This window comes from Belonocnema kinseyi, chromosome 10 (genome assembly GCF_010883055.1).
Source record: "Belonocnema kinseyi isolate 2016_QV_RU_SX_M_011 chromosome 10, B_treatae_v1, whole genome shotgun sequence".
NCBI classification, from domain to species: domain Eukaryota; kingdom Metazoa; phylum Arthropoda; class Insecta; order Hymenoptera; family Cynipidae; genus Belonocnema; species Belonocnema kinseyi.
Genome location: NC_046666.1, coordinates 65,807,837 through 65,823,256, shown reverse-complemented (window position 1 = coordinate 65,823,256; position 15,420 = coordinate 65,807,837). Strand labels below are relative to the sequence as shown.

At 29.2% G+C, this 15,420-nt stretch overlaps 1 protein-coding gene across 6 annotated transcripts in view; it reads right to left on the bottom strand.

Annotated features, from left to right (window-relative positions):
- Window positions 1–15,420, bottom strand: part of LOC117181683 (putative mediator of RNA polymerase II transcription subunit 26) — a 109,854-nt gene that overhangs the window by 38,813 nt on the left and 55,621 nt on the right. For all 6 annotated transcript variants that reach the window (XM_033374603.1, XM_033374602.1, XM_033374601.1 and 3 more), the window contains 3 exons: window positions 11,841–13,569; window positions 8,857–9,022; window positions 6,240–6,416 (listed from right to left, as the gene is read on the bottom strand). In XM_033374603.1, the coding sequence (XP_033230494.1) occupies window positions 6,240–6,416; window positions 8,857–9,022; window positions 11,841–13,569 (2,072 nt within the window). The remainder of the gene's footprint in view (window positions 1–6,239; window positions 6,417–8,856; window positions 9,023–11,840; window positions 13,570–15,420) is intronic.

Genomic DNA, 15,420 nt, shown 5'->3' with positions numbered 1-15,420 from the left:
CAGGGTGAATTCCAAATTAGTTTTAAACCTTATAGGTACTATAAAACCGTTCAATATCTTCTGGAATTCTAGGAAATTATTTAAAGTTTCATGCAAATTTTTTAAAATAATTTCAAATCACTCAACTCCTTGAAAATTCCTTGAGAATTTGTTAATCTATTGAATTTTTTTTCAAAATACCCTGAAACTTTGAAAATCCTTTGGAATACCTTCAAATTATTGTAATCTATTAAAAATTCCTTGAGATCTTTTAGAATACTTTAAAACATTTTTAAATAATTCATGAAAATTAAAAAAAAAAGATAAAGACCTGAATTCAATACTGGTTAACCCATGGGTTAATTTATTGAAACAAAAGTTATTAAAGTAATTTTTTTATTTTAAAAAGTGACTTTACCTTCAAAAAGTGACGAAAGAAGCGGGAAAAAAGTAATAAAAGTGGCCGTGTGTTTTGGATTGAATTTCCTGAATTTTGCCATTTTTTTTCTAAGTACCAAACTTTCGCTGACTTTTATTAAACCAAAAAAAGTTCCTGATTTTTAGGTTTTCTCTAAACTGCGGCCATCCTGTGCAATGTTATACTCAAATATCGATTATTTTATTCATTCAAATGTATTAAATTATTATTGCAATAAATTTAGCAACAATTTTGAATAAGTTTACTAGAAGATGGAGTAAGCCGACCTTGTTCTTTGGAAAATGGAATGCAGAACATGCAACGTAACAAAACGGAAGAAGCGTAACAACATTACGAGGAAAGACGATTTGCACTATCAGGTTTTTTATTTTAAAAAAAGGTTTTATTAGCTACCAAATGTATACACTCTACAAAAAGATTAACAAGAGATAACTATGAAAGTGACAATCCATGTCCACTTTAAGTAAACAATCTAAATCAAACTCTAATAAAAAATTATATTAAAAAAATGAATACAAAAAAAATTATATGGCATTCATTTAAATCATTTATAATGAAATTATCAATATATCCCATTTAATAAACGCTCATTTCAATTTTTCTAGTTTCTTATTTGATTACGTCGTGTCTCGTCGTCCCGAATTTTCGGGACGAGTTGGCCATCCCCTTTTCCAACTCGCCCAATTTTTCGGGACGATTAGACACAGTAATGTGATTAATAAAAATATCTAAATATTTCATCAAGCTCTCTGATAAAATGATTTTGCAATAACAATATTGCAACGAAAAACCTGCTCTATAAATTAGTCATCGACTTCAACAACACAAACATTGGGCATTATTTCAAGACACTGACACTAGTTTCCACACTTTCCGGCTCACGAACGCAACTCACATTCACGACTTTGTTTCAATCAATTTAATTTGAATTATTTTTAATTCATATTTGTTTATTTTATTGTATTTTATTAATAAAAATAAGAAGAATGCATCCGCCAGTTACGAAAAGAATGCCCTTTCATGCACCTCGGCAACTGGCACTCAACTGGCTCGCGAACACGATCGCGTTGAACCACCGGCACCGGCTGCGCTGAACCTTACCGACAAATAAAGTGGAGGGAGCATATTTCACATTATAGTGAGCTGGACTGAGCTGGACTTACTGTACACATAATATACTTTTCAGATGGATAGGGGAGAACAAAACTATGGACACAAAAAAGAGCTAGAGCCACAAATACAAAAAAACCACACAATAGCACTATTAGAAAATATTTTGACAGAAACAGCATAAAAAAAAGTACATTTGAGGATTAAGAATAGTTTAAACAAAGAATTCTGTATCAGAAATAACACTCTGAAGCCTCATAGGAGCCGCTCTTAAACTACGCTATCAATACGAGGAGGGGAGGGAGTAACAGGGGATGGGGCGGAGAGTCAGTGGAAGTAACGTTAAGAACTTAGATAACATTCAAGAGAACATTCAACAAGAAAAATTAACTACTTTGGTTTAAAAGCCTAGTATTAAAAAATTATATTTTTCGTCAGAGATTCAAATACTTGATTAAAAGTAGAACTACTTTGTTGAATATTCATTTATTTGGGGTTGATTCGTCTCTTTCGTTGAAAATTTACTTATTAAATTTTCATTTAATTAATATTCCGAGTTAAAAAAATCATCTTTTGGGTTCAACTCTTCGATTGAAAATTCATTTTTTCAAGATTCATCATTTTGCTTGCAAATTCCCCTCTTTTGTTACAATTTTTTTTGGTTTCGTCAGTTTCAAATTAATTTTTGTAGCTAACAATGTAACTACATCACTTTTGGTTCGAAATTAAAAATCAATTTCTTTATTTTATTATATTTTAAAAATATTTGTATTTTAATAGTTTTTTAAATTAAAAATTGATATTTTCCAGTTGATAATTTATGTATTTTGTGAAAAACTCTTCTTTCTTGGTCGAAAATTAATCTTCTTGGTGGAACATGTATCCTTTTTGGTTAAAAAAGCAGCTGTTTGGGTCTAAATTAATCAGGTTGGTTGATGATTCAACAATTTGTTACAAAACTAAACTATTCGATCGAAAATTAACTTTTTAACAAAATCAAGCTACTACTACCGTAAAAATAAAACTTTTTTCTAGAAAGGTAATTTTATTGTAGTTAAAAAATCATATTTTAGGGTTGAAAATTCAAAAATTTTGTAGATAATTCGTTCTTTTTCATTTAAACTTCAACAATTTTGATGACAATTCATGTTTTATGGTAGAAGATTTATCTTTTCACATTAATTGATTAACATTAATCTGTTTTAAATTGAAATTTCACTCTTTTAGGTTAAAAAGTTTACTATTAAATCCCAGTTTAAGAATTCATATTTTATGGTTAAAAATGGTATTATTTGGTTCAAAATTGAATTGTTTGTTCAAACTTTAACAATTTCGTTTAAAAGCCATCCTTTTCAGTTTAAAATTTTTCCAGACAAAAGAACTTTGTGCTTGAAAATTCAACTCTTTTTGTAGAAATTTCATATTTTTTAGTTAAAATGCAAATGTCAAGTTCAAGTTAACCATCAATATGTGGTGGTAACAAATGATATTTTTTCTTAAAAATTCATATTTTCGGGTTGAGAGTTTATCATGAACTAGTTTTAACTTAAAATAAAAATTTTTGGTTGAAATATTATTATTATTTTTTTTTTTTTTGAAGATTCATAATTTTTGTAGAAAATTCATCTCTCTGGTATAAGATTGAACTGCTTTGATAAAAATGAGTTTTTTTTTAAATAAAGATTAATTTTTTAACTGAAAGTTTAACTACTTGGTTGAAAATTCATCTTTTTAGCTTAAAAACTCAACAATTTGGTATAAAATTAAATTTCTTTGCAACAAGCTCGTTCGTTTTCTTGTAAATGAATTTTTTAAATTCAAATGTTACTATTCTAGTTTGTAGTAATAATTTATATTTTCCAGTATCAAAATTGAACTATTTGGTTGAAAATTGATGAACTAATTGGTTAAAAATGTATGTTTTTCTGAGAATTCGTGTTTTATTTTTAAGCAGAAAATTAATCTTCTTGGTTGAAAATTCAATTATTTGCGAAGCTTTTGCCATTAAACATCATAAAAGCGCGTTTTAAAACGAAGGGCTTTTAATTCAAAGTGTAAATTCAAATATTAAAAGTTTAAGACACAAGTTAATCCAACGAATAAAAATATATTCTTGCTACGACTATCATGACAATGTAGCACGAATTTTTATAGGTCGCTTATAGACTTGTGACTTAACACAAAACGATCGATAAATAGACTTAATTTTCCAGATTTTCCTGAAATGTCACAATCTGGAATTAAAGCACACTGACAGAGTGTTAGGGAGGAGCATGTTTTTTGAGGGAAATATATATGTGAATGAAATTTTTTGGAAATGGTTGAAAAAATGAAAATTAGTGGTCTTATTTCACAAGTCAGGCTTCTAAATACATACTTGATGATCTTTCCCCCACTTCCCTCTGAACCACTTTTTATGAAAGTCCTCTTTTTTCCTACATTTCCATTTTAAACATTTCCCATATTAAGTACGAACTGCATTAATAGAACCCAATAAGAAAATTCACCTTTTTTTCGAGAGTTAATTTTTTTTCATTGAGAAGGTAGCTATGATATTTTTGGTACAAAATTAATTTCTTTCAGATAAAATTTTTACTATTTGGTTGAAGATTTGACTATTTTGTTGGAAATAAGTTTCTCTTAGTTAAAAAATTAACGTTCTTAATTGCAAATTTAACTACTCCATTTTTGCCTGACAATTGACGCTTTAAGTCGAAAATGTATCTTTTTTTGTTAAAAATTCAAATACTTGGTTAAAAGTTGAAGAACTCGGTTAAAAACTCATTTTATTGGTTTAAAACTGAACTCTTTTGTTGAAAAGTTGTTCGCTTTTTTTTGAAAATTAATTTTATTAACATTTGTTGGTTGAAATTTTGTCGTTTTTGCTTGAAATATCAACTATTGTATGTTTCGTTGAGAATTCATCTTTTTTGGTTAAATTCGAAAATTTTTCATTTATAATTTATATTTATATTTAAATGTAACTTTTTGTGGTATTTAGTTAAAAATTCAACAATTTCGATGAAAATTGAACTATTGTTAATTTAATTTGAAATGAAGTTAAATATTCAGTAAACGTGATATATAAGAGTTTATTAGCATTAATTCAAAAATATATATGTTTATTAATTCAAACTTACGCCTATTAACTTTTTTTCGAAATCGAGATTTTAGTATTTAGGCCCTTTTTTGACAAATGGCTCCAATTATTACCTATTAAAAATATATATCATTTTGGATAACTATTCCTTTCGTAAATTATTATCCTGTTTATTTCCAAGCATTTGGCCTTTTACGTATATTTAATCGATAAATTGTCTTGAAACGCAATAGGCTGCAAGAAAATGATTTGATAGTAGGCGAGACTTTCATCCTTATGTCATAGAGACAATGAACGATAATTTTATGAGTTTAAACAGAAATCCAGCACGCAAACCATATATCTATGAGGAGACCTTCTCCTGTTTAGAATCCTATTTTATTTTACTTAGTTCAAACTCCAAATACAATATACGTACGATTTCTCCTCGGATGTCTCAAATATCTTAAAATGTCCTCTTAAAACTTAAAACTAAATTTTTCCTAGAGACTTATTAGATTTAAATTCGCTGCAATAGTGATTATAATTATTGTCTTCTCAGCACAGCACCTCTAATATTCAAATCTCGTAAAATTCGACGAGTTAGAAAAATGAAGACTTTCTTGATTGAAGATTTCTGAGATTGATGCAATTATTATAAAAATCAAATAGCTACATACTTTCAAATTCTTGCTGAATCCACTTCCGGTAAATATCTAACTATATACTAAATTTTCCAGAAAATGAAACCGACAACAATGAATTAAAAAATGTGATAAATTTAGTTTAAAAAAAATTTAACATGTCTCAATAAATTTATTGTTATAAATTTAACGAAATGATAGATACAATTAAAAGTTACTAGTTAATGAAAATAAAATAGATACACCTAAAAAAGAAGCTGCAGTTTAGCATACTTAATATTCAGAAAAAATTAGTGTTGCCGTAATCATTTCCTTTCACTAAATCGATGTTCCGCAATTGGGAAATGTGCTGCCACCAAGTGGAGAGATACGATTGTATAACTATCGACCCACTTTAACATGGGATAGCGGTGACAAAAAGTTTAAATTTATAAAATTTATAATATAAATTTAATAAGCGTAGATGAGAATCAGAAAACAGAAACCACTCTTAAACTATATGAAATTTCAAACAATAATTGATAAATACAACAAATAAAATAGTAGATATTTATAAAACTACTTAATTTATATTGCAATACTTCAAACATTTTTGGATTTTTATACTAGGAAGCCAACTTATTTTTATCTAATATTCACATAAATTCAAAACATTTTAAGACCCCACAACCCTTGGCAACCCTTTTCTAATAGAAACAACTTTAAAAAAGCACATAAATTCAGGATACCAGCAAACAAATCAAAACTTTGGATACACAATTAGCAAAAAAAATTCAATTTACACACAAGCAAACAAAAATGGCAAAGGTAAATTCGTAAATGATTCTTTTCCTTTTTCACAAATATTTAATAATTTTGATTTAAAAAATATATTATTGATCAAATATTAATAAATATACTAGTTTTTTCTAAATTAACAAATTTATAACATATCTGCCGAAACATTTACGAACTTGAATTCAGTATCAGGACTTAAATCTGTACATACCCTGATTCTGTCGTGGGATTATTGTTGTTGATGCCAGAATTTGCATTGTTATTAGTAGAATTGGAATTGGCATGATGGACTCCTATTAAAGAAGACCATTCTCTCATCACTTCTTCACTTTGTGCTTCTAGATCCAGCAATTCATTAACATCATCGTCATCGTGCATGGAATGAATTCTGAAATTAAAAAAAATGTGACCATATGAGTAAATTAATTAATAATGTCTTTAGAAATAAATTTCAATAAAGATTAGCTACATTTGTTTAAACTAGAATTTTCTAAACTAAGTTCACGGAGAAAAATAGATGTTAAAAATTTCGATACTAAAGATTATAACATTCAACCACAGACTTCACAGCCCATAATATCCTCAAAACAGAGATGATAAGATTTAACACGAAAATATGGAAAGAATAAGGGAATAAATACTGTTAAATAAAATTTTTGTAGGTAAAATATTAAATACAATATGAAACGGATTTTCCACAAAAAAGTTAATTTTTTAAACAAAGAGATGAATTTTGAACTGAAATGATGAATATTCTAACCAAAAAATGCATTTTTAGCAAATACAACTTTAAACTAAGTATATTTAAATCTTCAACCAAGAAGACTAAATTAAAATTAAAAAATTTTTAAACAAAGTGAATGAGTTCTCATCAAATAATTGAAGTTTCAACTGCAAAAGATCGATTTCCTACCCAAAATTTAATCGTTAAATTTTTACGAATTTTGAACAAAATAGGTAATTTTTTAACCAAATAGATGGTTGAATTAAAAAAAAACATTATCTTTTAACTAAGTAGTAGTTGAAGGTTCATGTTAAAAAGCTCAATTTTCGATCAAAAATGGAATAGTTAAATTTTCAGTTAAAAATATCAATATTCAAAAAAAAATATTAACTTCCAACTAAATAGTTCATTTTTCCACCAAAGATATGAAATTTTATGCAAACAGATGAATTTTTAAATAAGAAAGATAAATTTTAAACAAAAAATGGAATAGTTAAATTTTCGGTTAAAACAATTACTTTTCAACCAATAAAAAAACGAGCTTTCGCCAAAATACTTGAATTTTCAATAATAAAAAAAGATGAATTAACAACAAAAAATCTAATAGTTGATATTTCAACAAAAAAATAATAAAAATAACTTTTGATTGAATCCTTAAGCAAAACAGATTAATGTTCAATAAAGCAGTTACATTTTTAGCAACAAAAAATTTTCTACTACAAGAGCAAAATTTTCAAGAAAAGCGTTGAGTTTTCAAGCTAACAAGCTGGATTTTTTAAAACCCAAGTAACTTTTAGCATGGAAAAGATGAATTTGTCAACAAAAAAATATAACTTTCAATAAGGATAGATGGATTTTTAACCAAATGGTCGACTTTTTAAACAAAAATGATTAAATCTCAATAAAAAATTGTCGCATTTTCCACCAAATTGTAGATCGATTTTTAACCAAAAAAAAATTTTTTTAAATGTATAATATAAATAGCTACCAAAATATAATAGTACGTGTTTAAATCGTTCTTATAATCAAGAATGTTTCTGTCCATGATTTGTTATTTCATTCTTACTATAATTAACATAAGATTAAGCTTCTCTAGAAATTCCTTAACATCCCTTGAAATCGCAAAACTCCATTAAAATAAATAAAAATACTTTTCAATTCTATAAATATAAATTAAATGATAAATATTCATTTAAAATTTCTTTAAAACCCGATTGAATAAAATACAGGCGCATTATTTTAAAATAACTTAAAATCTATCAAATACCTACAGTTCTCTATAAATTCATTAAAATCACTTAAAATCTCTTGAAATTTTTGGAAATCATAAAAATCCATTAGATTATGTAGGAATTCTTTGAAATTCCATAAATATATTTTAAATATAATTATGTGCTAAATATCTCTCTCTCTCTCTCTCTCTCTCTCAACAAAAAAAACTATCAAATAAAATTCGTCCCTGGCTTCTTATTTCCTAATATTAAAAATATAAACTATTTAAAAATCTGTGTTCGAATTTGTTTTCAATCGAAAAATGCCTTTAAGATCAGTAGTAAATCTTGTAATTCTTCTATGAATTTTGGTCTAATCGAACAATTTCATGACGTTAGGAAAAATGACTAAATCATTTAAAATTATGTTTTGCGTTTTCTAGAATACATAACGCTCATTCATATACAATTGTACATATTCATATAATCGAAAAATAGTTAAAACCCTATTACAATAAAAAAAAAACAAGTTAAAAATTTCATTTACATCCTAAATAGTTTAGTTGGAAATTAGTCACATTTAACAAATTTAAATTCAATATAATACATAACTTCGTATGATAAAAAAAAACGTTAACTACTTCCGGTAGCATATTTCAGTTTTAAATAGAACAATTTTGTAGATGTAAAACGAACAGTTATGTTTCAAAATATCATCTGTTTTAAGAGAAAGGGAGGAATAAGAAGAAGTTTTCCGAGAACAAGAGAAAAAAGAGGAACTTCACAAGCAAAAACGTAGGAGAATAGGGAAATTGGGGAAACACTGTGAATTTTGAAAAACTGAAATTATTGTTAGCACGAAAGTATTTTTTATAGTATTTAAATTTAATTACCGGTGCGTTGTATCTCCATATGAGCTGGCATCACTTCTTTCGTAATCACACATTAAATCATCGGAGGCAATTGATTCACATGAAGACAAAGTGTCGATGCTTCCAGCCCTGGTTACTCTGCGCATATGCATAGGACTGTTCTCCACACTTTTAGGTTGAAAGAGAGCTGAAAAATAGTAATAGTAATTATTTAGCAATTCGATTTTCTTCAGGTGCCTCAAGTTTTTTCCAGGTATAATTTTTTATAATACAGAGCGATTAAAATATTTCGCAATTTTTAAAACAATTGATTCAAAATATTTATAGAGTTTCGTGAGTTTATTATACATAGTTTTTTTTAGTTTCTATAAATTCAATAATTATGCCCAATTTAGAAAGCTTCCATAAATTATATTAAAAGATATTCTCAAATACACCATTAATTAATTAAATAATACTAAGAACATAATTACAAAAAATATTTTAAATTTATTTAAATAATAAGAAACAAATTTTTGCTATATACTTTTATAATTTAAACAAAATACATATATATATATATATATATATATATGAATTTTCCACTAAAAAATATCAATTTTCAACCACAAATGGTATAGTTAAATTTTTAGTTAAGAAAATCGATTTCTCACCAAAGCGGTGAATTTTAAATTGAAATTATGAATCTTCAACTGCGAAAATTAAATTTTTAACCAAAAAGATGCAATTGTGAACCAAAAATTGAAGTCAAATTTTGAGTTAAAAAATTCATGTTTAACCAAAGAGATGAATTTTCAACTAAAATGGCGGACTATTCAACTAGTATAGTTGAATCTGACACAAAAAATATGACTTTTCAACTAAAATTATGAATATTTAACTGCAATCATTGAATCCTCAACCAAGAAGGTTAATTTTCAACCAAAAATTAAATTTTTAGTTTAAAAAATTAATTTTCAATCAACGAGATGAATTTGTAACTAGAATGATGGAATATTTAACTGAATACTCAATATTCAACAATATTACATTGGCCGGAAAAAACGGATTTTCAATAAAATAGCTCATTAAAAAAAATCTTTAATTAAAATAATGAAACTTCAACCAAAAAAATAAATTTTCAATTAAAATAATGAAACTTCAACAAAAAAATTAAATTTTTAATAAAAGAGTTTAACTTTCAACCAAGTAATTAAATTTTAATTATAAAACAGATGAATTCTAAGCGGAAATGGAATTTTTGATATTTCTACACAAAAAGATTTTAATTTTGAACCAAAAAGAGTTGAATTCAACTAAAAGAGGCAATATGAATTTTTAACCAAAACGAACCAATTTTTAACAAAATACATCAATTCTCAACCAGATAATGGAATTTTTAACGAAAAACGATCCATTTTCAACTAAAAATAGAAATACAGTGAAACACTTCAATAGCCCTCCCTTCTATAGCCATTCCGAGAATTGAAGCCGCGCCGTAGGTAGGTATAACAGGAACTGCGCGGGGGCCGCGGGGTCAACGGTTGTCACTTAGGCGAGCAGTCAAGAGCGAACAAACAAAAGCGGAGCGGGCTACAATGAGTTAATTCACACTCAAGGTCAGCCCCAAAATCGGCGGTATAAAAGAGTTTCACTGTAGTTCAATCTTCAATAAAAAATTTAGTTTAAAAAAATCAATAAAATAATTAAATACAGTAATATAAAGCTACTTTACAAATGAAAATTATTGTTCTTTATGTTCATATTACAGTTTAAAAAAATTAAGCAAGCTCTCGAAAATATTTACTGAATTTAAAAAATAGGTCCTGTCATTTCCCGGTTTTTCCGGGTATATAAAAATTCCCTGACAACTCCAGATTTTCGAGATTTTCTGGGCAAGGTAGACGCCCTTTATTATTAAATTATTATTAGCAGACAAACTAATATATGATTTTTAAAGAAAAAAGGTCAATTTTCAATCAATATTATCATTAAATATTTATATTAAACAGTAATATTAAATTTATATTGAAATTGTCTTCATTTTTACAAGTTTTTGTAAGTAGATTAACCAAAACATTTTTCTTCTTCTAAGGGAATTTTAGGACCTTTTGGTTTAACCCTTAAAGTGCATTGTGGGTGTCCAATACCCCAAGCAATTTTCAAACTCTTATAAACCATACTTAATTCGAAAAAATTGAATAAGTGTCGTCATCTAGCTTTAGTTGGAGACACTAACTGTAAGTAAAGTCGTTTAGTATATTGTGTCAAGCGTCAATCTACTAGCAGCAGCTGTTGAAAGTGGAGGTAAAAAATCGTGGGGTATCTAACACCCAGTGTGCACTTCGTAAGTGAAAAACTAATTTTGGAGCACATCTTTTTTTAATTTGATTCGTTTTTATTTACTTTTTAACGTAAGTACATCTTATGAAGTTAAATAATAATTTTTTTCGATTATTTCATACTTTTTTTCTTTGTAGATGGCTTATAACTTACGGCATCGCGTCATGCGAAAGCAGACTGTGGACGTGTTGAATAAAATATAATTCTTAACATACAGTTATAATAAAAAATCGATTTGAAAGCAAAAATCTGATTCATCATTTTATCATAAAATTGACTTTTCAACTTGGGTAAAAAACCCATTTTTTCACTTTTTTCAATAATCTTTTTAACAAACTTAACTTAAAATAAATAAATGGCTATAAAATCAACTCTACCTTATAAATGATATCTTAAACTATATCGGATAATTTTATTGTGACAAAATATGCAATAGGGGTTAAACAATACATGATTAAATACGCTGGGGTGTTGAACACCCACGATGCACTTTACCGTGACTTTTACGATGTATGCACTTTGAGGGTTAAATCTTTTCTGTTGAAATTGTTTAATTTTCTGTAATAAATTATTGACGCATAGCAAATATTTTGGGATATGAAAATTGAAACCTATTGGCTCACAAATACTACCATAAAAATTAAATTAAATCTATCAATGTATTCCAAAAGACTAATACTCACTTGTTTTTGGCGTAGACTCGATCACAGTCTGGCTATTTTCCGTGTGCGCTTGACTACCAGCCCTAGACCTTCCCTCCGTCGGAGCTCTCAAGGTTTCATCAAAAACCAATCCAGGTTGGTCTTCAATCTCATCATCAAAGTATTCCCTCCCTTCCGACAAACTCAATGAATTCGATGCGTTCGTAGGCGTTCCCGGACAATCATCATCATTATTCGGCGATTTATCCAAATCCTTTTCCTTCTTCGTCTTCCCATCTGAATGTGTAATACTGACTGTTGGACTATCAAAAAGACTATCCACTGGAGAAGTCTCGTCATCAATGAGCGTCGTTGCTGTCGCGGCAACTGCCGCAAACGCCGGGTCTTCAATCGTAAGAAGCACTGACCTCAAAGTACTTTTAGGAAGAGTTCCGTTTTTGGCTGCGTTCGAAATAGTCTTCAACTGCTCGGTGGAACTGGTCCTCTGACATTCTTCGCTGGAACTTAACGAATACTCATCCGCCATGGCCTCACCATGTCCATACTCTGGATCATCTGAACTTGGTGGACTGAAATCAGACTTGATGGATGGAATCTTATCGGAACGTCTTTGTCTTTCAGAAAGGTCTTTGTAGACCTTCTCCTCTCCCAGACCTTCATCATAACCCTCAGATGATGTTGTCGACATAGAGGTAGTCGAATCAGTGTACCTATTGTCCTTGTTCAGAATCCTTTGATAGTGAGTTGCTCTTTCCCTCACCAACCCGGTATTCAAATTAGCAGGAGTAGCAAAAGATTTTGGAAGGGGGATCACGGAAATCTCAGTCACAGTGCTATCATCATCCACATCTCTCACATCAAAACTCTTCCCTGTGACTACCATTCTTAAATTCCTCGGTCTAATGTACCCTCGCCTACTTCCTGCTGGACTACTATCGATAAAATCAAGACCTCGAGCCATGTCAGTTTCGTCTGAATAGCCATGATGACTCCCAACTCCAGAATCCTCGGTACCAGATCCATCCTTAGAACTCGAACATCCTCTGGAGTTTGTAGACACCTTCCTGCTCTGATTAGCTGCTGTTTTCGCAATTTTAGAATTCGATTCGTTGACCCTAACTGCATATTGAGGAAGGGGCAAATGACTCGTCTGCAAAGTGTACTTGCTGATAGGTTCTGGAATTCCAGAAACCTTCCGATCTTCGAAATGATTATTGTTGTAGGAAGGATGATTGACCGGAGAAGGTCTAGGTTTCGAAATTGGCGGATTGTTGTAGGCTTGCGGTGCTCTACTTTGCCGTAGATTGTAATTGTCCTGGTGTTGTTGCTGAATTATCTGCTGTTGAGAGACATGTTGTTGAAGCATCTTTTCCTGATTAAAGTGGCTAGCATTGTGGCTGGTGCAGACGTCAGTGACTTTGTCGGTATATCTGACCTGCGGATGTCGGAATCCAAATCGATTCGTTCGCACTGCAAGGCCCGAAGATTCCTTCTTGGGTGGTGCAAGGCGAGGTGTTGATCGGCCTGAAGAAGAGCTTTGGGTTCTTATTTGATGATAGTTGTCCTCATCGCACCTTCGATCGTGTTCTGGTCCAGCTGATTTCGACCTGGGGTGAATTATGGTCGATTCCGAGTTGTAACTCGCTATTGGAACTGGAATCCCGGTCGTTGTGGGTCTCCTGCGAAAACCGAAGGATATGGCCGCGCCTCTTGTATACGGCATACCCCTCTTTGTCGTACCTTTGTCGTTCTGTGGAAAAAAAAGATTGCTTTAAAAGTGATATTTTAGACTTCCCACCATTAGTAATTAACTAACAAGTCTGGCTGACGGCATTACAATTTTTTCCGGGAAGTTTAGACTATTATGAAACAGTTTTAAACTTGTTTAGCGAGTATAGTTCAAAATATTAGTATAGCAGGGTTTCTTGACCCATTCCTACGTAAGATCATTACCAAATCGGTCAGCAATAATAGTTGATCTGCACGCTAAGCTGCATGAAACCTTGAAAGTGCCAAGGTCATTGGGGCGAAATAGGAAATAAACATGATGTAGTTGAATATTTGTCCGCTTCATTTTACTAATCTTCCAAGTATCACGAAGAGACTTTTTCAGTCAAATTACATCAACACTAATTAGCAAATTACATCTTTCATTTTCGAAATATCCTTTGAATTGAATAGAACAGTAATCAGTAGTGGTCAAATTTTCTCTGTAACTGTGACCAATTTTTATGATTTTATAATAATAAATGCTCTTTAAAAATTACTAGATATTATTTATCTGTAATTGATCGAGGAATTAAGAATTGAGACCACAAGAACGTCTACGATAAAGATTAAAGATGCCTATCGCTACTTTTATACACGAAAGGGGCAATCATTTCTGATCTCATTTATTGCTCACAATAAAAAAATAGAACAGCTCTGATACGTCTCTTGCTTCCGAGTAACCACTGTAAAGTTATAAAATTTCAGAACTTCACTGAAGCCTTTATCCTTTATTCCAGAGACATGCTAAATATTACCGACTTCCGCAGTTCGAATTTCAGATACATATTCCAAAATAATCTACAAGTGATTGAAGTCATAATTTTAAACACGAAGAAAAATTCTAATAAATTTACAATTTAGTCTTCTGTTAAAATATTGCTAACTTTTTTTTTTTAATACTTACAGAAATGTCCATATAAATTTTGGAATATATGTAAATTTAGCAGAGAAGGTTGTAAAATTTAAGTCAGTTTAGAAGAATTTAAGGGAAATTAGAAGATTTCGATGAAATTTATAAAAATTCAAGTGAAATGAAAAAAATCAAAAATATTTCACTGATATCAGTAATATTGGAGTAAATCTAAAAAATTTCGAGGTTATTCAAGAGAATTGGATAAAATGCTCAAGAATGCAACGTAAATTTAAAAGACATCAGATAAATTTCAATAAAAACTAAACAAAAATCCATTTCATTGAATACAATTGAGATAATTAAGAAGAATTGAAGTGAATAAAAAAGTGAATAAAATAAAATGCGAGTCAAATTAGATCATTTTCAAGCAAATTAATTAAATTCGTTATATTTGGAATAAATTAAGAAAAATGCGGGAGAATTTGAAAGAATTTCATGAAATTCGTGAAACTACAGGGTGAATAAAAAAACTAACAAAAAATTCAACGAATTAAGTATAATTTAGTGAATTTAAAGGAAATACAAAAATCAGTGTAAATTAAAACAAATTTTTTTTAATTCGGGATAAATTAATAAGAATTCAGGATGAGTTCCAAAAAAACTGGAAAAATCTAAAATAGGCTATAAACTAAAATAAGCTAAAATAAGCTAAAATAAGCTAAAATAATCCATAAGAATCCATAAGATAAGATAATCCATAAGAATCCATAAGAATTCAAGGTGAATTTAAAAGTGTGCGGGTTGAATTAAAAAAATTCAACGAAAATTTGAAAATCCGAGAAAATTCCAATAGTTTCAGAAAAATAGGAGTGAATACATTTATTGAATAAGAATTAAAAGTCATCAGGGTAAACTAAACGAAAGTTTTAATTAAAAAAAAAAACCCATTAAGTTGAGTGGATTTCAAGGAAATTTTAA